This window comes from Adiantum capillus-veneris, chromosome 6 (assembly GCF_014529385.1).
Source record: "Adiantum capillus-veneris isolate H3 chromosome 6, ASM1452938v2, whole genome shotgun sequence".
Taxonomy (NCBI): domain Eukaryota; kingdom Viridiplantae; phylum Streptophyta; class Polypodiopsida; order Polypodiales; family Pteridaceae; genus Adiantum; species Adiantum capillus-veneris.
The window spans coordinates 19,094,503-19,120,116 of NC_140936.1; the positions used below are offsets into that span (position 1 = coordinate 19,094,503).

The 25,614-nt window shown below is 44.8% G+C and overlaps 1 protein-coding gene across 2 annotated transcripts in view; it reads right to left on the minus strand.

The window, feature by feature from the left end:
* Nucleotides 1-3,520: 3,520 nt before the first annotated feature.
* The window catches only part of LOC147455217 (crinkler effector protein 8-like), a 48,575-nt gene continuing 26,481 nt past the window's right edge, over nt 3,521-25,614 (minus strand). The window contains exons 3-4 of one of the 2 annotated variants that reach the window (XM_086514051.1): nt 4,408-5,079; nt 3,521-4,323 (exon numbers count right to left, since the gene is read on the minus strand). In XM_086514051.1, the coding sequence (XP_086370177.1) occupies nt 3,689-4,323; nt 4,408-5,079 (1,307 nt within the window). In that variant the 3' untranslated portion in view covers nt 3,521-3,688. Of the gene's footprint in view, nt 5,080-25,614 lie in introns of both variants that reach the window. The other variant, XM_086514050.1, reaches the window with a different exon arrangement.

Genomic DNA, 25,614 nt, shown 5'->3' on the forward strand with positions numbered 1-25,614 from the left:
ACGAGCAGTTGCAAGGAGGGTGTTGTAAGGGCAAGGTGGCGTCTTTGGAGATGAGCGTGCATGATTTATTTATTTCTTTTGCTCGAGGTTCCTAAGGTTGATTTCCTAAGGTCGATGAAGTAGAGAGCAAGTTGTTGCAAGCCGATCATAAAGAAGGAGTCAAACATACCTTGGTGAATTTATTTGGATTTGAGAGCTATGTTGATGGAGAAGCATATTTTTAGCGATTTTTAGAGGTTCGTTTGAGTTAAAAAGAAACCGAAGCAAGTGACGGTAAAGTTATTGCTCGTGAAGTTGGTCGAGAAGAGCAAGGGAAGAGAACTGAAGCGAGTAAGACTTTGGTGTGTATGCTTCCACTCACGATCTCGGTAGGTTAAAAAGCACACAGTGTCTATTGCAATGGTCAAGTTCTTTTTTTACTCAGATTTTGATTTCATTAAGTATATCAGTTGAAGGTATCCATAGTGTCCTTATACCATATTCTCTTGTGTATTGCATCTTTCTCTCACCGTTTCCCACAGCGAGCAGCCCGGTGCTATCTCGGCTCAACCTGCCAACTTAAATTCCCCTGACACCGAGTGATACAGGGAGCTAAAACCAATAGCTCCTCGACTTGACCTTCAACGGAGTGAGACTCCAGTTGAGGTCCCACCGGGCGTGCCAAAAATGAGAGCACCTGTAGCGGAGATAATGTGTCGTGCCCTCTATAGTGGGTGCTCCTCAGTGCAGTATGTGTCTCACTCCACAGAATGCAAACACAGAACACAATGAACAACAAAGCAACAGCAGTACTACTCAGCAGCAGCGAACCGAACATGAACAGCATGAACATCGACTAACTCAAAGAAACCAATACAGACTTTGGCATGGCAGCACACTCAGCTCCAGTCTAGATTTCATAGGTACAGTGGGGGTGTCTAGGCTTAACCAGGTGTAGACGTGTTGTGTGTATAACTTAAGATGATAGACTCTAGGCGACTAACAAAAGTAGATGTTGATGCGTACCGACGACTGGAACCAACCACTCATATGTATCTGCTCAAGAGTCACCAACAGCTGGCAAATACCCCAATCCAACTAAGCCTATCTCCTAATTGAGGTGGTGGTGATCTAGCCACGGTGTCCATTGGACCACCATCCGTAACACTTGCCACATGTCATTGCCCAGGCGAGAGTCAGCCCAGTGTGAACTCAAGCTTAACTGCAACAAACTACTTGTCCCATGCGAGTGACAATGTAGCCCTACTACACATTAAAAGCATGTTCTCTTAATATATCAAAAAGCAATAAAATAACAACATGAATAGAGGCACAAGGTCTTTTAAAGGTAAAGGGATGGCGTGCTCAAGGAGGGCTTTGCCAAAAGTCAGTGGCATCTATGACTACTAGGCATCCTTGCACAAAAACGGTCATAACTTGTCCAAATTTGATCAACCTAGAGTCAATTCCAAGCTCTCTTTGAGCTTTTTGCATCTATGGTAACTCCTCCATGTTTCTAAACATTATCTTGGTTATGCCATGTTATCTTTATTTGGCCAAGTTTTTGCAAGTAATGAGACATGCCTCAAAAGACTTACAAGATGTGAACATTACGTGGTATCATAAAATGTGTATGTTTGACAAGAGAGGTCAAAAGAGCATTCACAAGCCTTAAAGAAGATATAATAACAAAAGGTTCGATGTTTGCTTTATGCAAAGTTCGTTCGAGCAAAAGAAATACCACGAAAGCTCCCAACCCTTCTAAGCCTAAACAATGTGTCAACTTTCTCTATCTTGTTTGACCGAGTTTATAATTAGGTGGCAATTGGATTTGTTTATTATGTCATATCTAGGCAAAGATGCAATGTGATCTCTTTGGCTTTCGTATGCTCACGTGACATTGTGTAAAACGTCCTAGGTGGGGTCTATGAAGGGGTTCCATCTCTTTAATAGGTTTAGGGTTTGGGGTATGCCGAGTGGAAATGGATTCATTGTGGATTGCGAAAAATAGGGAAGCACCTTGCATAAGGAATCGGTTGGTGACGAATAAAATAGTTGTGCATGCCCAAGAGTTGCAACGATAGCCCATTCCTTGCTCAAAAAGTTAGAAACAAGTGGAAAATTTCCCAAGGACGTCATTGGTTGATTGCAAGTACTACAATGAAAGAACTACAACTTCTATAGGCACCCAAGTGTAATATGTTTCTGCTACTATGCAAGATTCATCCCCAACAATGGATAGCGAATCAAGTATAATATGTTCTGCTACTATGCAAGATTTATCCCCAACAACAAACCGTGTATCGCGTTGACAACTCCCCCTCATTCTCTTAGAGAGCCCATTATTTATTAGAGGACTCAAGATTTGAAGAATGCACAATACAATCTTGGCAAGTGTTCATGATATCCACCAAGTAGGGTGGATAATAAAGGTACAAAGGAAGCATCACAATGTATGGTTTGGGCTTAAAGCCACCTTCCTACCACACATTGCATACAACATTGCTAGATAAAGCATATGCAGATGAGAGACTACATAAAGCACATCTTGGACCAGTTGCACAACAGTGGATGCACAATTGCCTGAACAGATGGACAAGCATAAAACAACATGCAGTGATGGTTGTGTCACCTTATGGGGAGGCCTTCCAGATGCCAATTCATATACATGAGTGATTGTTCTATCATGCTGGAAGCAAGCAAATGAATGCCGTAATTGATTGTTCAAGCTTTGATGGGAGAAAGCTTACAATACCTTGCGTAACATTGGATACCTCTTAGTCCCGGAGTGGTGGAACATGAAGACTGCTGACATTACATATGTATATGCACTTCCATACAAATTTTCTCAGCAGCCTACTTTGCAACAAACTTCATCACAATAAACAAAGATAGACGAAATTGGAATCACACAAAATCCACGAGCAGCTCCAATACAAATATTGGTATATAATCAAAACCAGCTGCACTATCCAATTACATGCATGCAACCCTCTGGTAGTCAAACAGTACATTTAAACATGAGCTATTCCGAATTCATTGAACTTCTAATAAGATAGTACTTCAATTTGGGAGCTCTGTTAAGTAGTGTCAAGGTATGAGACACTTGCACTAGCTTAGGCAAGACCCTACCAACCGTAGTGGTCTCGTACGGTCCCGTACGTTTTGTACACGTACAATGATGTGCGGTACTAAACGAACTAAAAAATATTAAGATGTACGATGACGTTACGTACGTTCAAAATAAAAAAACAAAGAATTCTTACGTCTAAGGCTCAGGCCCTTGGGTTTAAACTTTACACTTAAAGAAACTTGACATTATGACATCTTCAATGGGAGCTTGAGAGGGAGAGACCCAATAGAGAGAAGATGGAGAGGCAAGACTCTAGTCTCTAGAGCTTGTCACTTGAGAGCTAGAACATGGGAGCATTGAGAGCAATGAGCATTGAGAGCTTGGAAGTGTTGGAGAACAAGATGGAGAGGCATTGCTTAAATAGGAAGAGGCTAGAGCATGAGAGAGAGAGAGTTGGGCTGCTCAATGTAATCCATTCACAATTGTGAATTTTGCTTTTATTTTATTTATTTATTTTAAAAAAACGTACAAAACGTACGAAACGTACGGGACGGTACGTGACCCGCAGTACGGAACGAGACGTTCCGTACGTCGTACGAAAACTACCCTGCTACCAGCACACTTCACAAAATCATTTCATTGTTGACGAAGCCAATCATCCTCCAAGACATCCTCTGCGCAATCATATACACGATTTAGCAGATTGTGCCTCAGATGATGTCCTGAACTGGGTAGCTTCTGCATGAGCTTGCCGACAAGATATAAATCAGATTTCTCTGTGAAGCGTGTGCCGTCATCCAGGGTATTTTGATCCCATACCCGTAATGAACATGTAGGCTGCTCCCCAGATTTCCACACAGTCTCCAGATCTATGAGCATCCAACCACCATCAGCTTTCCTAAGAATGTTCTTCCATCGCACATCCCTGTGAACCAAACCTGCACAATGCAGTGCCTTCAATGCATGAAGAACATCTTTGATAGCTTGTCGCATGGCAGGCTCGGAGATTATATGCTCCTCGTATCCAACCTCCGCCAACAAGACCTTATAGACATCTTTTCTAGAAACAACACACTCTCCTTTAATCAGCTGTGGTATATTCAAACTATAGGCTGTCGTTACATACTCCAAAGTCGTGAAACCCTCCTGTTCATGCATGGACCATGGTTCTATCCTTTTGAGCACTCTTGGCCAAACAATGCCAATTTTCCTGGTCAAAATGTCGTGCTTGCCATAAGTAAGAACAGGCAGGGACATGAATGGTGAAGGCACTGAAAACAAATTCGAGAATGCACTCTTCAGTGTCAAAGCAATCCTTAGTATGTTCAGAGAGACCAGAATGCAGTTGTACTTGCCTCGAGAATACTTCATCTCACCAGGACCATAGAGACACACTCCTTCACAACCCTGTTTCAACGCCCACACACACATCTCACCACTTGCCAACCCTACGCCTATTATCCAATCAACAGGCCCAAAAAACTGACGAGGCAGAACAGACAACTTAGCTAATAAGTCCTTGTAAGCATCTTGTAGACTAGCCTTCTTCTCCTCAAACTTTGCTACCAGCCTATTCATAGACCATAGCAACAAGTCAGGACGCACCCGTGCTGATGATGCCCCTGAGAAATCAGTCACATTCCGGTCAAATTTGATCATCTCTGTCTCCGTTAAGGACAACAGTGACTCCCAGAAAGTGGCAAAGATTATGTCCCAGCGTCTTTGCTGCATACTTTCAGAACCACCTTGAAGATTTTGTTTCATGAATATGTTTATGTGAGCGGAGATGAAATCCGCCCTGTATACATCACTTGGAACAAAATGTTCAGCAATCTGTGGGTCCAACGTCTTGTATGCTTTAGTGGCAATGGGTATCTTGAGTGGCAAGGGTTCAACCAAAGCATTCTTAAGGTCTTCAGCTTCTGCAATATTTTTATGACCAAAAGGAGTAAGAACAGACTTAGCCCAATCTTCACTCTTGTCAACATTAAGAACAGAGGCAGCCATATCTTCACTCTGATCAACATCTGTAATGCAAAATAAGCAACTTGAGACATCAGTAGCAAGCTTTTTTGTTCAGAGAAAAGAAATTGAAAGAGACTTATCAAAAGAGACAAGTCATGAATACAAAACCGACATAAGAGGGCAAATAAATACAAATAACACACAGCCCTGGCTGGCTACTCTATGGGGTTAAAATCATACAAAAGCACTGGCATAAAGCCACCCTGGTGGTCTGTAGGACTACTGAATGGTAAAATCTCTGCCTATACAGAAAGGACGTGCTTCCTGTGAAAGTCGCATTCTATCCCATGAATGTAGTCAGCCTTCAGGGAATCCAAAGCACAGTGGGTGGATCTCTTCTAGACTATCTAGAGCAGTGCATTCTGTTAAATGCATATGATTCTTTTAAGTTGCATCTTTAAGTAGTTGGTTTTTACCTGGTTGGTTGGTTACTCCTTTCTGAGCATCCATTTATTTATATAAGCATTCAACCAGCCATTTACAATTATTTGAACCACTTACTCCCTTCTTCCAGACCATCTAGAACACTGCTCTCAGCCACTTACTCCTTCCTTAAGGGCATCCATTTGTTTTTTGACAACCACATCAGCATTCAACCAGCCATTCACAATTATTTGAACCACTTTGAAATCAACTTACTGATACTGAAAAATGGAGGTTAGAAAAGCTCTTCACAGGAGCGTACATGTGGACACCAAGTGGCCCCAGTATTTATTTATTTTTCTTTGAGGTGCAATCACACACACGTTGCATACGTGTGTGCATGCGCAAAGGCAATTTCAAGAACGCGCTCTTCAATGGCAAAGCAATCTTAGGAACTTCACGAGACTATGATGCACTTGTACTCGATTCGAGAATACTTCATCTCAACAGGATCATAGAGACAATTTCCTTCACAACCCTACTTCGATGCTCACCACACGCCAGATTGTATCAATTTGTCCTTAGTTAGAGCTCCCATAGGCAACTTTAAGAGACTGCCGAAGAGATGTTTTGAAGAAAGGTACATATTCGAATCTGCAGAAACATGAGGACATTACGTGCTCTCCACACTATCCACCACAGCACCCAAAATCTAACCCAGTTGAAAAAGTATGCATATGGCTTAAGCACTGGCAGAAGCACCCCAAAAATACAGAAATATCGATTAAAAGGTATTCCAAGGAAAAGCACGTGAAGAGATGTAGAGATGTAGTCCACAAACTGTTTCGTATGAGAACAATGATGAGCGCGCGGCGGTGTGTGCAAGTGAAAGAGCACGCGAGGAAGTGTAGTGTGTGTGCAGAGAAGGGAGGCGAAGGCCAGCAGGAGAGGAAGCGCTAGCAGAAGAGAGGGCTCACGTTTTTGGGGAAAACTCAATAAGTGAGTTTTGGGTTTTCCCACTTTTATTATAAGTGACCTTTAAAAAATGTGTCCAGGTTCAAGACAAAGTATAAAAATGTACAAAAAGGGGTTATTTAGGCTTTTAACCCAACAACCTCCCACTTAAAGGCATAAATGGCGCCTTTAAGCTACGTGACTCCCACCATCTCTATGCATAGATGATGTTGTGCTTTGGGTAAGCACTTAGTGAGAGCATCGGCTGGATTTTGTGATGTATGGACCTTAACCAATGTAATAAGGCCATCCTCAAGCACTTCTCGTATGAAGTGATACCGCACATCAATATGCTTTGTGCGTGCATGAAACATGGCGTTCTTTGCCAGACATATGGCACTTTGGCTATCACAACCAAGCATAGGTGCCTTGGCAGGCAAACCAAACTCACTGCATAGGCGTGCTAACCAAATAGCTTCTTTGGAAGCCTCAGTGGCTGAAATATATTCAGCCTCTGTCGTAGACAATGCAACAATTTTTTGCAATCTAGAACACCATGAAACAGCACCTCCAGCAAGAGTAAATACATAGCCACTTGTGGATTTCCGTGTATCCCCATCACCAGCCATATCAGAGTCACAAAATCCCTTCAACTCCATTGGTCCTTTACCATAGCAGAGGCATTTGTTTTTAGTCCCTTTCAAGTACCTCATAATGGACTTCACTGCATCCCAATGCAACCTGCTTGGATTAGCCATAAACCGGCTCACAACTCCCACTGCATGGGCTATGTCAGGCCTAGTAGCAACCATAGCATACATAAGTGAACCACAAGCTGAAGCATAAGGTACACTTTGCATGTCATTGGCTTCTTCCTTTGACTTGGGACAATCATCCTTGGAAATTTTGACATATGGCTGTAATGGCACACCAAGAGGCTTTGCTTCAGCCATGTTAAATCTGTCCAGCACCTTTTCAATATACTTTTCTTGCGACAAATACAATAGGCGCTTGTCTCTTTGACGTGTAACACGCACTCCAAGTATATGTTCAGCTGCCCCAAGGTCTTTCATTGAAAACGCAGATTTCAGCTGCCCTTTAAGAGCATCAACAGTGCTTCTTTTCTTTGCAGCTATCAACATGTCGTCGACATAGAGCACAAGAATGATAGGGCTTCCATCCTCATCACGTTTGGTATACAAACAATGGTCTGCATGGCTTCTTTTGTAACCATGTTTAAGCATGAAGCGATCAAACTTCTTGTACCACTGTCTACATGATTGTTTCAGCCCATACAAGCTTCTATTGAGCATACATACTAAATGTTCCTTGCCAGGCATAACAAAACCCTCGGGTTGCTTCATGTAAAGCTCTTCTTCCACATCACCATGCAAGAAAGCAGTATGTACATCCATTTGGTCCATTTCCAAATCAAGAGCAACCACAATGCAAACAATACACGCAAAGTGGTCATCTTCACAACAGGAGAGAACGCTTCCTGAAAGTCTATGCCCTTGGTTTGAACATATCCCTTTGCCACAAGCCTTGCCTTATACTTGGGTTTTGCATCAACAGTTTTGATTTTATACAACCATTTGTTAGGAATAGCCTTCCTTCCTTTGGGCAATTCAACCAAATCCCAAGTATGATTAGCATGCAAAGCTTTAATCTCTTCCTGCATAGCAAGCTCCCACTTGTCGCTGTGCTCACATGTCTTTGCCTCTTTATACGTAAGAGGCTCTCCCTCATCTGCCAACATAATGTAATGCAAAGAGGGGTCATATCGACTCACAGGCCGTCTTTGACGAGTAAACCGCTTCACCCAATGATCCACATTATCCGGCAATGGTTTTATATCAGGTGGCACTACAAAATCATCAACAATGGGCTGCTGTACATCATTTTCAGCACCATTTTCAGCATTGTTTCTTGGCTGCAAATGCCCTTCAGGAGCCTCAATTTGCTGTCCAACATCATCTGGCTCAAACACCACTGGATCATCTACATTTTCAGCCATTTGTGGTGCATCCTGAGGGTCAAAAATAGGCCTAACAGGTGGCTGGTCATGCTGAAATTTCACCCTTTTATGGTCATGCTTTGAGGCACAATTGTTTTGAAGCAGCCTTGCCTCATTAAAAACAACATCCCGGCTACGTACAACCCTTTTGAGCTGAGGTAACCAAATCCTGTAACCCATTTCGCCTTCTTCACCATATCCCATGAAGAGGCCTTTAATGGACTTCGCATCTAGTTTACTCCTCAACTCAAGTCTAACATGCACAAAAGCTTCGCAACCAAAAATGCGTAAGTGATCATATGAAGCAGGCTTGTCAGACCAAACCTCTTCAGGGATGTCACCTTTCAAAGACATGTGAGGGGATCGATTGCATATATGCACTGCAGTTTTCAAAGCTTCTCCCCAAAATCCATGAGAGAGATTAGCTGTGGACAGCATGCATCTCACCCTCTCACAAAGTGTCCTATTGAATCTTTCAGCCACACCATTAGAAGAGGGGCTGTATGGTACAGTAAGCTCCCTCTTAATGCCCAAATTTTCACAATACTTGTTAAATTCAGCACTTGTGTACTCCCCCCCATTGTCTGTACGCAAGCATTTTAGCTTTCTACCTGTTTGGGTGGTCACAAATGCATGAAATCTCTTAAACGCAGCAAAGGCTTCAGCCTTAGACTTAAGCAAATAAACCCAAATTTTCCTAGAATGATCATCAACAAAGGAGACAAAATAACATGCACCACCCATAGACTTAGTAGACATGCTACATACATCAGAATGTACAAGATCAAGCACACAAGATTTACGAGAGACACCAGAGTAATAAGAACGCTTTACTTGCTTGCCATATTGACATTCATTACAAAAGTCAAGCTTTGTGCCTTTAGCATCAAGCTTGTTCAAAGTACAAAGCTTAGAAAGGCCCTTTTGGCTCATATGGCCAAGCCTCTTGTGCCACAACTCCATGTGAGAGTTAATTTCAGCCAATGCAATAAACTTGTCCAACACGGCCTTTCCATGCATGCAGTAAAGTGTCCCTTTCTTTGTGCCCTTTACAATCAGCCTTAGCCTTTAGTCATTTTCCATAATCCTCTCTCAAACAAGATGCTGTAACCATGCATATCCATCTAACCAACAGAAAGCAGACTCTTCTTGATTCCCGGCACATATCGAACATCATGCAAGACAAGCTCATTTGTGCCATCTATGGAGAGATGCACAGTGCCAATACCCTCAATGGAACATGCATGATTGTTTCCAAGGTATACATGGCCACGCTTGCCCGCATCAAAAGTAGAGAAACACTCCTTGATAGGAGTCACATGAAATGAAGCACCGGAATCAACAATCCAAGTCTGGGACAATGCATCATTGACAGTCAACAAAGCATCGATAAGATCACTCTTGGTGATCTGCATGTCCTGTGAATGAACATTTAGAGAGGTATCAAAGTCATAAGCATCATCATCTGACAAAGTGGCACACAAGATGTCCTCTACATCTGACAACTCCTCAATCACGACACTAGAAGCCACATTGGCCTTCTCTTTGTCCTTTGAGCTATCCTGTGCATCTGCCTTGACTTCCTTCTTCTCTTTCTTTTTGTCTCCACCATTCTTTTTCCTTTCTAACTCAGCTTTATAGTACCTGCAATCGGGTTTCTTGTGACCTTTCCTGCCACATTGATAGCAAGTCACATCACCCTTGCATTTGCTTGCATTTCCCCTTTCTTTACTCTTACTCTTACTTCTTTGTGCATAAGCATTCTTCTTTTCTGTCCTGCCTCTAACCATGTTGACAGAGTTGCCTCCCTCTCCACTTGCTTTCCTCCTGATTTCTTCATTCAGGATAGAATCCCTAACACCATCAAAGGTCAAATTGGGGTTATTGGACAACGAAACCACCAAAGTTTCCCATGACTCAGGTAAGGTCATAAGCAAGAAGATAGCTTTCAGCTTATCATCAAAAGGGAGCAAGCCAGAATCCTGTAACTGCGACAAAGTACCTGTGAATAATGACAAGTGTTTTGCCACGCTCTTGGACTCATCTAGTTGCATGCCAACAAGTATTCGCATCAAGTGCACCTGGTTGACAGGCGTTGTATTTTCATACATTCCCTTCAACTTCTCCCACACATCAAAAGCAGTCGTGAGACCTTTCACATCAATGACGGTCTCATCGGTCATGGCCATTTTAATGTATGTAACGGCCTTCCTGTTCATGCTAACCCATGCTTCATCCGTCATATTCTGCGGCTTCACCTGTTCAAGTGCCCCTTCGCAATCCTTAAGAAATAGGATTCCCTAAATCCTGTCTTTCCGAAGATCAAAACCTGTACCACCGAACCTCCTAATCTCGAAGAGGTTCTTCACATCCGAAGAAGATGAGGCCATAGTTGCACGAAATAAGAGGGATAATACGCTGAATTTTTGGGCAAAATGCGCAAAAATCGGAGTATAGCCTCACAGATATGTGCACTACAGCTCCAAATGGTCACAGGAGCAATTTGGGGCAAAATAGGTCGATTTGGACACAAAATTCAATTTCTGAAATTTATGCGCAGGAAATTTCAGCGAGCGAATTTGTGCTCGAAAACAACAAATTTAGTTGTTTTTAGCCTCAAAAGACATACATAAGGCTAATACACAGCCTTTAGAAGCATGTAAACACAAAAGCCCCAATTTGTAGCATCAAAATTGCATGAAATTGAGCCACAAATGGTCATACATAGACAACATTCGTCAAACGTGCGTAGATTGCATCAATTTGCACTTTCCCTAATGTAATCGCACCATAAAAACACTTGCAAAAACCTGCGTAAATCTGAAATTTGCTTAAAACACCTGTTTTAAGACTTGTTTTTCGGCAATTTCAGGGTTTTCGGGTAGCGGGGACTTAGCAAAAGTATTCCCACACCTTAATACATCATTTGCAAAACCTGTATTTTCGCTGTCATAACCTGTAATTTCCTGTTTTTGACCTAATTTCAGCCTGTTTTAGGTCAATTTGGGTTGCCAGGAGCTCTCTAGTGTCCGGGGACGAGTCCTTTGGCAACCAAATTGCAAAATCTCGCGAGAAAGTTGACCTTCTTGGCTGAAATTCAGCGTTTGCAGGTTTGTGGGCAAACCCTAATCGGACTCTGATACCAGTTGATGAGCGCGCGGCGGTGTGTGGTGAAAGAGCACGCGAGGAAGTGCAGTGTGTGTGCAGAGAAGGGAGGCGAAGGCCAGCAGAGGAGAGGAAGCGCTAGCAGAAGAGAGGGCTCACGTTTTTGGGGAAAACTCAATAAGTGAGTTTTGGGTTTTCCCACTTTTATTATAAGTGACCTTAAAAAAATGTGTCCAGACAAAGTATAAAAATGTACAAAAAGGGGTTATTTAGGCCTTTAACCCAACAAACAAGACCATAATAAATGTGGAATATTCTCAATGTTGGCACCACAACGAACACATCACAAGGAAGCTAATCTTCTGGAGTACAGAAATCTGCCAATTGGGAGGACCTCAATGATGCATCTCCACATAAACAACCGCTCCTTTAAAGGAAGCTTAGCATGGCACACTTTCATAACTTTATGTCACCACCATGCAACACCTTTGTTCATAATCCATACTTTATTACAGTGTTCTTGTATCCAAGACGATGACTGCAAATGACAATACACCTTCGCGGATATAGAGAGGATCGAAGAACCAACATATTGTCAGTCACTAATTCGACCCTCAGTAACAAGCAACGAAATGGGAGATATGGAATCAACCAGATCCTTAATGGTGTGCCACATGTGTCTATAATGAATTCCAAGACCAAATGTTAGAGCAGCTTGCCTAAACGAGAACACTTGTCTATCATTGTCGATCACATCCAATATGGCTTTCAATGCCTTTCTGAGAGAGAAAATAAGCCGGTCTTGAAGACCGTTGAACAGTAGTCTGATCAAAAACCCGACTTCAATGCAAACTCTCCATTTGGAGCGAATTGCCACTCACATCACCTCAACCATGCCATGACAACTCCTTCGTGAATATTTTCCAATCAGCTACAAGACTGGAAGCAAGGGGGCAGCCAAATATGGTGGCTTCAAATTTGCAAAAAACCACATCCCAATAAGAAGGCTGCCAATGCCCAAAAGCTAGTGTAGAAACCGCATGAGAACGCAAAAAAGCAAACATCAACGTCAAGAGCTGTTTTTGCTCTACCATTACGAATAACAAGGTGGCCTTCCTGAATAACAAGGTGGCCTTCCTTGCAAGCCTTTTTTCTGGGAGCAAGTAGACCAGAAATCCTCCAAAATCCAAAATCCTAGACATGAAAGTCCGAAGACGTTGAGGTGGCCAATGCAGTAATAAAAGAAAGGATTGCATATATGCCACCAAAATGGACTACACTAAGGAGCCTATCTTCTTCTGCAAGCCTGAAGAGCTCGTTGCTGTTGTTCGTTGCCCCTCGCTATCGTTGAATACTGCCCCTTCTCAGCCTCGCGTTCCCCTCTTCCCTGCGCGCTGCTGCTACCCACCCCTACACCTGTCCTCTCACCCCTTGGCGGCCTTGCCTGCCCCCCCCCCCCCCCGCGGCGCCTCGTTCCCCTTAGTGTTACGCTTCTCCGCTTGCTTGTAGGCTGTTTCTTCAACCTCCTGGTAAGCGCCTTGACGCCGACGCCGTCCTCTTGACAGCAGCAGACACAGAATGGTGGCTTCTGCTCCACCTCAGAGGAACTCCACAAAAGCCCCCTGGCCCGACACCGCGGAGCCGACCCTTCGACTTGCTCTTTCGCTATAAGAGCGAGCGAACTTGATGGCCGAAGTGCAACGCTTGCAAGCCACCTCGGTTATCCGCAAGATCATTGGTACTCAACCCAGTTGGGACGAGGTTCGGGATTTAGTTCAGGCCAAACTCCTCTCCCAAGGTGATATCAATGAGCCCGCTCGGCATCCACGCAACTCGAGCTTACTTCAAACGATGACATCATGGTTTTAACCCTATTACAGATGTGCTTGAGGAGGAGGCCGACTTGCCTATTTTGGTCTCCTTCCCGGGTCTGAGAGGAGAGTATCTCCCCTTACTTCCCAAGATTGGTTCCATGTTTGGGACGGTTCTAAAGTCAACGCGCACTGTAGCTTCAGTTGTGAAGGTCGCAAGTTTGCCTATTGTGCGGGTTCTTGTTCGAGACACACTCCCTCCCGAAGGTGATACTATTGCCTCAGGTGAGTGGAGGTTGGATTAGGCAGAGTGTAAAGTATTCAGGTCTCCCGAACCTATGTTTCATTTGCAGACAAATGGGCCACTTAGCAAAGGCCTTTCCTGGCAAGAGATCTCGACCCACAGCGCTTGCGCAGCCTCCCAAGGCTGAATAGGCCCAACAGACAAATACCCAGGACACACAGGCTGGTACCTCGACAGAGGCCAGCGATCAGTCAACTGATGGTTGGCAACAGGTGCCTAGGCCGCCGCCGATGGGGACGGGTTCACCACACTGCTCCCCTTGGCGGCCGACCTCCTGCAACTCAGTAGTATTGGGTTCTAACAAGAAACCATTTACCCCCTTCAACAGGACCCCCTTGAGGAGGCTCCCTCCACCTCAGCTTCATCCCCCCGCCCCAACCAACCCCCACTCTCAGACGCCTCCGTCCCACCTCCTCCACCTCCACCTCCTCCTCCTCCAGCGTAGTATCCTTGACGACATCTTCACTTTCTGGGAGGCGTCTGCCCTCACTCGTCTCCGAGGAGAGGACTTGGTGATACTACTCGATTTTGAGAAGGCCTAAGACAAAGTTGACTGAGACTTCCTGGAGGGCACTCTACGCAGGATGGGTTTCACAAGTGCTTGGATCAGAGGTGTGTCAACTCTCTACACGCGTACGCACAATCAAGTGCTCTTGGCAGGGAGAAGAGGATGCGCTCGGTCAAACAGGGTTGCCCTCTTGCCCCCTTCCTCTTTCTGTTCTATGCTGAGGCGATGACAAGATTTTTGACTTCGCAGTAGGTTGGCCTTCGCGGTCTTGAGCTCCCTATTAGGGACAAATGAGCTTCTTGACGATGAGTTTGCCGAAACTCAGTTTTGGGCCAAGAGGCCAATCTGCACAGGTGTGAGCAAGCTCTTGAGGTGTTTTGTTGTGCATTAGGCGCACTGATCAACTGGAGGAAGACAGTTGCTTTCTGGGTTGGCAGTGCTCCTACACCTGATTGGTCACCAGGCGAAGGTTTCAAATGGATTCCCCTAGGGACTGCACTTCGTTACTTGGGTTGCCTGGTTGGCCTGGACCTGTCCCTTGAGTAGCAGACTACTCCCCTCCTCCTATCCATCAAGAGGAAGTTGCTACATTGGAGTTCGGCACCCTCTCTTTGAAAGACAGAGTTGTAGTGGCCAACCAGGTACTGTTGGCTACTATGTGGTACATCACATCTTGTTGGATCTTCTCGAGCTCCTGTATCAGCCAGTTAGAGAGGTTGATCAGGAACTTTCTTTGGTCAAGCATGACACTCAGTTAGCTCGGACCAAAGTATCCTCGCAGGTCATCACTCTACCACGTTCTCAGGGGGTACTGGGGATCATGGACCCAGCATAACGAAGCAGAGCCCTTCTTGGTAAGTTTCCTGTCAGAGGACTGCTTCCAGGGGAGGAGCCCTGGAAGAAGAAGTTGCTTTAGAGGCTTAGAGCTCTCGAGTGCCTCATGTAGGAGGCCCTTGGAGCCCCTCCACCAGGTGGATCTTTACAAAGATGCGCAGAGTTGGTCAGAGCAGGAGACTGGAGGATCGATTTGCTGAGAGCCAGCTTTGCTCTTGGGAGCAACTACGGAGTGGCCTCAAGCAGCACCAACCACTTGCACGGAGGAGCGCTTGAGACAGCCCCTTGTTTCGAACCCCATGGTTAGCACGCAGAGAGGCCACTTGGTTGGTAGTGTCACGAGGACGTGGCAACTACTTACCTTAGTTGTTGGTTTCTTTCCAATGATTTTTATTTTATTTTTGAGACCCTATTTTTGAAGTAGCAAACGGTCGGACATTGTATGGCCAATGTGAACGGTAGTTTCACCCGCAGACGGGAAGTGGTCGGCACTGGAATTCCTATAGTAAGAGGATGTCTAAGCTCAGAGCAAGATCATGTAGGTCCCCCCGTCGCACTTAGCAAGTTGGTGGATACTAGGAAGTGAACTCAATAAAGGCATAAAGTCAAGGTGGGACTACCAACAGAAAGTATCCGACAGTTGGGCCACATTGCACTTTTGGATGCAGTCCCAATGAGGATAGATGGTCATATGACCAATGGGAGCCCAACGGAAGCATCTCCTAAAAATTAGGGAACTGCTATTTTGGGCCATGAAATGTGTTCGCGTCATTACCTTCAGTATGATCAGGGGAACACTTTCCAACTCTGCCGCGAAGTCAATTGGGCAGCCAGTTGGGAGATTTTTAGGCGGCAACCCGGAAACAGGCAAATGCTTGTAAATGTGCCAAGTGGCACTTTCCTGTGTACTTGCCTCATGCAGAAAAATGGGCGCTGAATTTTTAGCTGGGAGAGGCCTCATTTTGCAATTGTCAGAGGTTAAGAGCTATGGAGTGCTTTCTTTCCCTCTCCTGTTGTAAGGTGCACTGGAATGAATGTTGTAATTCTCAAGATTAGTGATCTTTATTGCTCAAGGTTCCTTTTAGTTCTTAGGGAAAGAGAGAGCTTTCCGTCTTGTAGAGTGTTGTGGTCACGAACAAAGTGAGTGGATATTGTGTGTGCAAGTGAATGAGACTGAGAGAAGGAGAGAGAAGAGATACGACACCAAGAGGTTGTAAAACCCTCCTCCGAAGGCCCCACTCTCGTCGGCGAGAGTGGTCTACTTTGATTGCACAAAGGTGTACAATGCGTATGCCATGGACTGATGCAATGGGACTATGCCAATGACGACAACGGCGATGACGACGGCTGAAATCTGAGATCTTCTAATCGCTGAATTTCGGGACTGTTTCGGTGGCTGAAAATGACTGTTTTGGCTGCGTTTTTATGGCTGAAAATGGGGGAACTTCTGCAACCGACTTGGGGGCTAATCTGCTACTGTGCATAGGCCGAAAACTGCGTGGATCTGCTGTCAATGAAGGCTGAAAACAAAAACGCTGACCTGCTGCAGAAACGCTAGCAATATGCTGAGATTTTGCTGGCCTTCCTAGCGTTAGTGACTGCTACAGAAAACGTTGAAAGGGGCTGAAGTTTGCTAGCGTTTTTGTGAAGGAAAACGCTGCTGAAGATATGGCGATTCTGCAATGAAAAACGCTGGGCTGAGGTATGCTAGAAGGGGAGAAAAACGCCAAGTAATGGGCTGATCTGGCGATGGCTGATTCTGGACAAAAACGCCAAGAGGAGGGGACCTTATGGCGATGGGTCTGATGCTGAGGGGAGTACTGCTGAGAAGTTGCCTGTTGAGTGGGAAGCTCCTGCTGCCTCTTCTGCCAGAAAGTGCTAACTTGGGTTTGCTTATATATTAACTTAGCAAAATTGCCCTACCTACTTTTGTTGGAAAGTCACTTAAAAATAATAAGTGAAAATAACCAATAAATAGGAAAATATGCTAAATGCACTGGAAAATTCCACTAACTGATGCTAATGGATTCTGATGGGAATTCCGATGATCATGCTGTGTGCAGCCGGAGGATATGCATCTATGCTAAGTGACTGGGCATGCACGGTCTACGAATAGACTCACAAAAGTGCCAGATCACTGCTAATCTAAACTGACTGGACTGACTGAACCCTGTTGTGGTGTAGCTTGTCCACGGACACATAGGGTTGGGATGTGTCACGTGACACCTGTACATTGTGGTGCTAGGAGTGATGCCCTGCACGCTACACACTGCTCTCTCTCCCCTACGTGCAGTTATGTGATGCCCCACAAGAGGGCTCTTCATTTGACTAATGTACAACTATGTGGTTTCATGCTTTTGTGTTGAGGCAAGAGCCTCCTTGAGCAGGAACAGGGGTAGCTAGCAGCTAGCTCCTACTCCAAAGCAAGCACCAGTGAGGATCATAACCTCACCATACAGGTGCGAATTCAGCGTTGTGTATGCGCTGTAAATTGACTGTTTTTCAGCCATACGGATGCTAGAACCCTTGGGAATCGTGCCCCACTAGCAGAGGACTGTTTGGGGCTGAAAAAAAGGGAAAAAACCAGTAAATACAGCGTGCTGAATTTACTGTTTTTGGGCAGGACTCAGAAGGTATACGCTAGTGGAAGTGAGTTCTAGCAGGGGAATTAGTTTCGCGCAAGTTTTGGGGCTGTTATGCTGCCGAAATTTGGCCAAAACAGATGGTATCTAGCTGGATATAGGTGAAGGATTCCCAGGACTCTTCTTTGTAATTTACCCTCCTAAAGAATAAAGAAATACCGAAAGGGGCGCCAATTTTGGGGCCTACAGGTTGTCGGTGTACGCTTGGAGCATTCTAGCTTCCCAGCCGTGCGTGTGCTTAAGTGTTAATTCCCGTCACATGTTACCTTTGCAAAGTGCTCGGTGTGTGTGTCTAAAGTAAAGAATTTCGGGTGAAAGCCAAAGTCCACCGCCCCACGGGCCGGTTTCAAGGTTCCATTGCCGGGATATCAATCACTTTTTCCTCAAAAATGAGCCTCGGTTGTTTTGGGTAAAGACACAAGAGTACAGGAATGCGGGATTACACTATGGCCGACAAAGGGAAGGGCATTGTGGAAGAGGGTTCCTCTTCGAAGGATAGACAGGAAGTTCCTACGGTCTTCGAGATTGGCTAGAGCTCATGGCCACGTCAGACTGTGCCTCCTGTTAATGTGAATGTCCCTCCAGTAGTACAGGGCTTTATGATTGGGCAACTTGGGGATGATGCGTTCCGGACTCAATTAGTTGCCACGATGAATGTCTTTTTGCAACTGGTGCAGAATCCAAGGTTTATGGAGTCCTTGCAAGCGCCACCAGTGCAACAACGCAACCACACCGCGTACAGAGCTTGTTGAGGCTCAAGCCCAAGTGCTTCATGCGACTCAGCAGGATAGGGAACACTCGCATGTAGGGGCTCCAAAACAAGTTCCTCCCGTGCTTGAACAGGTGGCTAGAACGCCTATCCCACGGGTTATGCCAGTTCAGCCCGCCACCTTTCAGAGCCCGCATGTTGTCTTGAATGGGCAGGGAACTCGTTACCAGGCAATTCACCCAGTTTTTCCACCACCCACGATATTTCGGGGGTGGATCAATATTCCAAAGTATGGCTGGTTATGCGCCTGGAAGTCAGCCGTACATGCCAGGAACAGTGTTTGGGGGTATGCAAGGCATGACCCCATGTATGGTAGTATCGGCATGCGGCAAGGTTTTCAATGCAACCAGGGCCAGTTTGGGGTGCCACGGGGTCATTTTGGCATGGCTGCTTTTTCTGGACAGCAGCCAGATATTGCACCTCTGACGCAAAATGTGAATGGCCAAGATGTGCCGATCATGCCTACTACAGTGCCCATGTTGCAGACCATTCCGTATGACAATTTGGAGGCACTAAAAAGCCAAAAGCTTACAAAGAAGGTAGTGCGGCCGTAAAGTTTACTACTTTCAGCGCTTTCGAGGATAAAGCAAAGGCTCTCACTTTCCTCCGGCAGTTTGATACAACTTATGCAGGAAGGAATTTTAAAGAGGCCTCTAAGGTCAGGAAAGTTGCCACTATCTTAAAGGACAATGCGCTTACATGGTGGACGACATTGTTAATGCAAGGACAGGCACCCGCCACTTGGGTTTACTTCAAGCAAATGTTTACATCTGCTTGGCTGTCAAATGAATTTGAAGACGACGTCATGACAGATTGACGCCAGCTTACTTCGGCTACATGCAAGAGCTTGCTAGAGTACAATCGGAGGTTTTGTAAAGGTTTACTCTCAATGACCTCCTACAAATTTGTGCGATTAACAGAGCAAATAGAGAAGTATTGGTGTGGGCTGCCTAAAGGGCTTCGCGATTACTGTACCGAGAACAGAGTGGCTACCCTCACTCAGCTTATGGAAGTTGCAAACACTGGTCTTGCCTTGTTGAAAGGAGAGGACAGTGGGTTTCCAAGCAACGAGAAAGGAGGGCAACAAAAGAAAAATTAAGCGAAGAAGCTCTTTGCGAAAACAGCTCCTGAAGCGTCGCAGGTGTCAAAAAAGGCCACCAAGGACAAGGATTCAACCGGGACTTCTGGAGCGCAGGCAAAAAAACAGAAAAAGAAGCCTTTTGTGCGCAAGTCGCTTGAGGAAAAGAAGGTCCTAATGGCTGAAAATAAATGCTTTATATGCGAGCAGCCTGGTCACTTTGCTACCAATTGTCCACAAAGAAAAAGACCAGCTGACTTAGAGGATAAAGAAGACCAGAAAGGCAAGAAGCCTAAGCCCACAACAGGTTTGGTGGTAGACATGGTGGGTGATAGGCCCAGTACAGATGCCAATGAGTTATGCAAGGCATGGGGTAAAGTTAGGGATCAGACGGCACTCATCTTCTTTGATCCACGTGCCAAAGCCAACTTTATCTCACCAAAGTTAGATATGAAGTTGGGCATCAGAGCTGAAGAGATGGAGTACACAGCACAGGCAGGGTTGGCATGTCTTGGCCACTCAGAGTGTGTTACTCCCATTATTGGAAAGCTACGTCTGCATATTCAATCATATGTGGACACAGAAGAATTTTATATCATGCCATTGGAAGGGTGTGATGGGCTAATTGGAATTCCGTGGATGTTCAGAGTGCATGGCGTGCTGGATGTCTTCGACAAGACGATCACCCTTCAGCATAGGGACAAAACTCATGTTTTGGATGTAAAGCTCAAAGGGGAGTCTGTCCCTATTGTATCTGCTTCTGCTATCACTTCTATAATAAAGAATCATCTTTCTGTGTACTTGATTTTTGCACGTGATGTCTCAGATCATGGTCGGTCAAATTTATCTATGTTAGATAAAAAAAGGTCAGCATTTTTGTAAAAGTTTAGTGACTGTTTTTCTCATTCATTACCGTCGCAATTGCCACCAGAGAGACCTGAGGACCATCGGATAGATTTGGTGCCAGGGTGTAGCCCACCAAATAGACCTCCCTACAGGGTTAGTGCGGCGCAGCAGAAAGAGATTATGGGCTAGGTTGAGGAGTTATTAGAGAAGGGGCTGATTCAGCCTAGTTCTTCACCCTTTTGCTCCCCGCTCCCCACTGCTCCTAGTGCAGAAGAAGGATGGCTCATGGCGCATGTGTATTGATTACCGTGCGTTGAACAACAATACCATCAAGAATAGGTTTCCTATTCCTAGAATTGATGATATTCTCGATCGTTTAGAGGGTGCTGCAATTTTCAGCAGGATAGACCTTAAGAGTTGGTACCATCAGGTTCGTATAAGGCCAGAGGATGTGCACAAGACTGCGTTTAGAACGACGTTTGGTCTTTACGAGTTTCTAGTGATGCCGTTTGGGCTAACAAATGCTCCTGCCACGTTCAACAAAATGATGGACCGGATTTTCCGATCGCGTCAACAGTTTGTTGGAACATTCTTTGATGACATGATAGTCTATTTGAAGAATGAAGAGGAGCATAGGCGTCACCTGACCATTGTGTTCGAAGAGCTGCGCAGTCACAGGTTACTTGTCAATCCTAAGAAAAGTGAATTCTTCCTAGAAGAGATCCACTTTCTTGGCCACATAGTCTCAAAGGATGGAGTCAGAATGGATCCCGCAAAGGTCGAAGCTATTAAGACATGGCCAGACTTGAAGATTGTGCACGATGTGAGAAGCTTCTTGGGATTGTGTTCCTAATAAGTTTCCTATTCCTCGAATTGATGATATTCTCGACCGTTTAAAGGGTGCTGCAATTTTCAACAGGATAGACCTAAAGAGTGGGTACCATCAGATTCGTATAAGGCCAGAGGATGTGCACAAGACTGCGTTTAGAACGACATTTGGTCTTTATGAGTTTCTAGTGATGTCGTTTGGTCTAACAAATGCTCTTGCCACGTTCAACAGAATGATGGACCGGATTTTCTGCTTGCATTAACAGTTTGTTGGGACGTTCTTCGATGACATGATAGTCTATTTGAAGAATGAAGAGGAGCATTAGGCGTCACTTGACCGTTGTGTTCGAAGAGCTGCACAGTCACAGGTTACTTGTCAATCCTAAGAAAAGTGAATTCTTCCTAGAAGAGACCCACTTTCTTGGCCACATAGTCTTAAGGATGGTGTCAGAATGGATCCCGCAAAGGTCGAAGCTATTAAGACATGGCCAGACTTGAAGACTGTGCACAATGTCAGAAGCTTCTTGGGATTGTGTTCCTACTATAGAAGGTTTATCAGGAATTTTGCAGAGATAGCATCGCCTCTTCACGCATTGAAAAAAAAAGAGGTCACTTTCGGATGGACCCAAAAAAAGATTTCAGCTTTTAGTCTCTTAAAGGAAATGTTGACTTCAGATCCAGTAATTGTTTTGTCAGATCGCAAGAAGTCATTTGTGGTCTAGTGTGACGCGTGTGGCAGTAGCATCGGAGCAGTGCTAATGCAAGATGCACGGGTAGTAGCTTATGAAAGGCGAATTTTGCAAGGGCCAGAGAGGACTATGCAAGTCTATGAGAAAGAGCTCTTGGCCGTGATTCGTGCGCTTTCTAGTTGGAAGCACTACCTCTTGGGTGTTGATTCTGTTATCCAAACAAACCATCAGACCTTGCGATACTTCTTGACACAATCAAAGTTATCCAACAAGCATATGCGATGGGCAAACATTCTTTCTATGTTCCACTTCAAGATTATGCATGTGGAAGGCAAGAAGAATGTTGTGGCTGATGCGTTATCAAGGAAGCCACAAATTTCAGCTGTCTCAATTCCTTATCATCATGAGTTAGATGACATGAAGGAACAATATGCTACCGATGAAGATTTTGCAAGGATCTTTCAACAGTTGCAAGAGGGGCAACATCATGAGCACTACCTCCTCAGAGATGGTTTTATGATGATGCATGGCAGACTTTGTGTCACTAGACCATTGCGACATAAGGTCATGGAAGAGAGTCATGTCCCACCGTATGCAGGGCATCGTGGTATTGATGTGACAGTTAAAGCAGTAGAGACATTTAAAGCGGTAGACATTCGTCTATTGGCCTACCTTGAGGAGAGATGTGGATGCTTTGTGCGAGCATACGTGATTTGCCAAAAGGTCAAGTTTGACAGGCAAAAGGCACCAGGGCTGTTACAACCACTGCCGATTCCGGATAAGCCATGGGAAAGCATTGCTATGGACTTTATCTTTGATCTTCCAAGAACGCCAACAAGGAATGATGGTATATGGACCATTATCTGCAGGTTCAGCAAGCAGGCCCATTTTATCCCTGTCAGGAAGAAGATAAAATCTGATCAGATGGCACGCTTGTTCATGTACAATGTGTTTAAGTACCATGGTATGCCACAATCGATTATCAGTGATCGTGATACTCGCATGACCAGTTTGTTCTGGAGAGGATTGTTTGAGAACATGGGCACTACGCTCAAGTTCTCGTCTTCATTTCATCCACAAATTGATGGACAATCAGAAGAGGCTAATTCTACTGTCTTAGATCTACTGAAATGCTATGTTCAGATTATAAAGGCAAGTGGGAACAGTATTTGCCTATGCTTGAGTATGTGACGGTGCATTTGTCGACTGGCAAAGCACCTTTTGAGATTGTTGAAGGCGGTAAAAAGGTTCCTCCCATTTTGCATACAAAGGACAAGATCTTTGAGGCAGATCAAATAGTTGAGAATATGGATGAGATGTATAAGAAAATTAAAGTTGCCTTGGAGAAGACTTTGGCAAAGCAGAAAAAGACTACTAATCGTCACCGTCGTGAATTGCTGTCATCACCTAGTGATTAGGTACTGTTAAGGTTCAAAAAGGCAAGGTTAAAGAAGATGAAAGGCAAGGAACGGCTGTTTCCTAAGCTCAACATGCGTTACTATGGGCCTTTTCAAGTGCTTGACAAGATCAGTGATGTGGCTTACAGGCTGAAATTGCCTGATGCATGGAAGATTCATAATGCATTTCACGTGAGTCTTCTAAGACCCTTCGTGGGTGATGTGCCAGAAGATATGCCAGATGAGGATCAGCCAGAAGTTGAGGAACTTGATGAGATCCTGGTACCTGAGCAAGTTTTGGCACATAAGGACAGAAAAGTTAAAAGGACAAGTTGCAAGACGGTATTTGGTGAAGTTCAAGAACTATCCGCCTATGGATGCAAAGTGGATGGAAGAGCATGAACTGTCAGAGTCACCAAATGTATTGCACCTTTACCTTGAAGCCTTTGGTTTACAACCTACTTATGCCCCTACCCAACGTGTGCAAAGGAGAGGTAATGATGGAAATGTACATATGAATTCGGTGTAATAGATGGAAATGACAAAAGTATGAAGGTCTGATTAAGTCATTTGTATCTATATGTACGACCTTTCTTGCGGATACATGCGATGATAAAAGAGTGTTAATAGCACAAGATCATCAGTGGCGTGTATTTAAATTTTATGGTATGCAATCGAGGACGTTTGCAATTTCACGAGGGGGGTATGTCACGAGGACGTGGCAGCTGTAAACTATGTCACGAGGACGTGGCAACTACTAACCTTAGTTGTTGGTTTATTTCCAATGATTTTGTTTTATTTTGGAGACCCTCTTTTTGAAGCAGCAAACGGTCGAACATTGTATGGCCAATGTGAACGATAGTTTCACCCGCAGACGGGAAGTGATCGGCATTGGAATTCGTATAGTAAAAGGAAGTCTAAGCTCAGAGCAAGATCATGTAGGTCCCCCCATCGCACTTAGCAAGTTGGTGGATACTAGGAAGTGAACTCAATAAAGGCATAAAGTCAAGGTGGGATTACCAACAGAAAGTATCCCACAGTTGGACCACATTGCACTTTTGGATGCGGTCCCAATGAGGATAGTCAGATGACCAGTGGGAGCCCAACGGAAGCATCTCCTAAAAAGTAGGGAACTGCTATTTTGGGCCATCAAATGTGTTCGCGTCATTACCTTCGGTATGACCAGGGGAACACTTTACAACTTTGCCGCGAAGTCAACTGGGCAACCAGTCGTGAGATTTTTAGGTGGCAACCCCGAAACGGGTAAAAGCTTGTAATTGCGCCGAGTGGCAGATTTCATGCACTTGCCCCATTCAAAAAAATGGGCGCTAAATTTCTAGCTGAGGGAGACCTCATTTTGGTTTTGTCACAGGTTAAGAGCTATGGAGAGTTTTCTTTCCCTCTCATGTACAGTGTGGTGTCACGAGGACGTGGCAGCTGTTAACTATGTCACAAGGATGTGGCAATTGCTAACTTTGGTTGTTGGTTTCTTTCCAATGATTTTTGTTTTATTTTTGAGACCCTCTTTTTGAAGTAGCAAATGGTCGAACATTGTATGGCCAATGTGAACGGTAGTTTCACCCGTAGAAGGGAAGTGGTTGGCACTGGAATTCGTATAGTAAGAGGATATCTAGGCTCACAGCAAGATCATGTAGGTCCCCCGTCGCACTTAGCAAGTTGGTGGATACTAGGAAGTGAACTCAATAAAGGCATAAAATCAAGGTGGGATTACCAACAGAAAGTATCCGACAGTTGGACCACATTGCACTTTTGGATGCAGTCCCAATGAGGATAGTCAGATGACCAGTGGGAGCCCAACGGAATCATTTCCTAAAAATTAGGGAACTGCTATTTTGGACCGTGAAATGTGTTCGCGTCGTTACTTTCGGTATGACCAGGGGAACACTTTACAACTCTGCCATGAAGTCAACTGGGCAACCACTCGGGAGATTTTTAGGAGGCAACCCGGAAACGGGCAAATGCTTGTAAATGTGCCAAGTGGCACTTTCCTGTGTACTTGCCTCATGCAAAAAAATGGGCGCTGAATTTTTAGCTGGGAGCGGCCTCATTTTGCAATTGTCATAGGTTAAGAGCTATGGAGAGGTTTCTTTCCCTCTCATGTACAGTGTGGTGCTAGGAGTGATGCCCTACACGCTACACACTGCTCTCTCTCTCCCCTATGTGCAGTTATGTGATGCCCCACAAGGGGGCTCTTCATTAGACTGATGTACAGTTGTGTGGGTTCATGCTTTTGTGCTGAGGCAAGAGTCTCCTTGAGCAGGAACAGGGGTAGCTAACTGCTACTCCAAAGCAGGCACCGGTGAGGGTCATAACCTCATCGTACGGGTGCGTTTTCAGCGTTGTGTATGTGCTGTAAATTGACTGTTTTCCA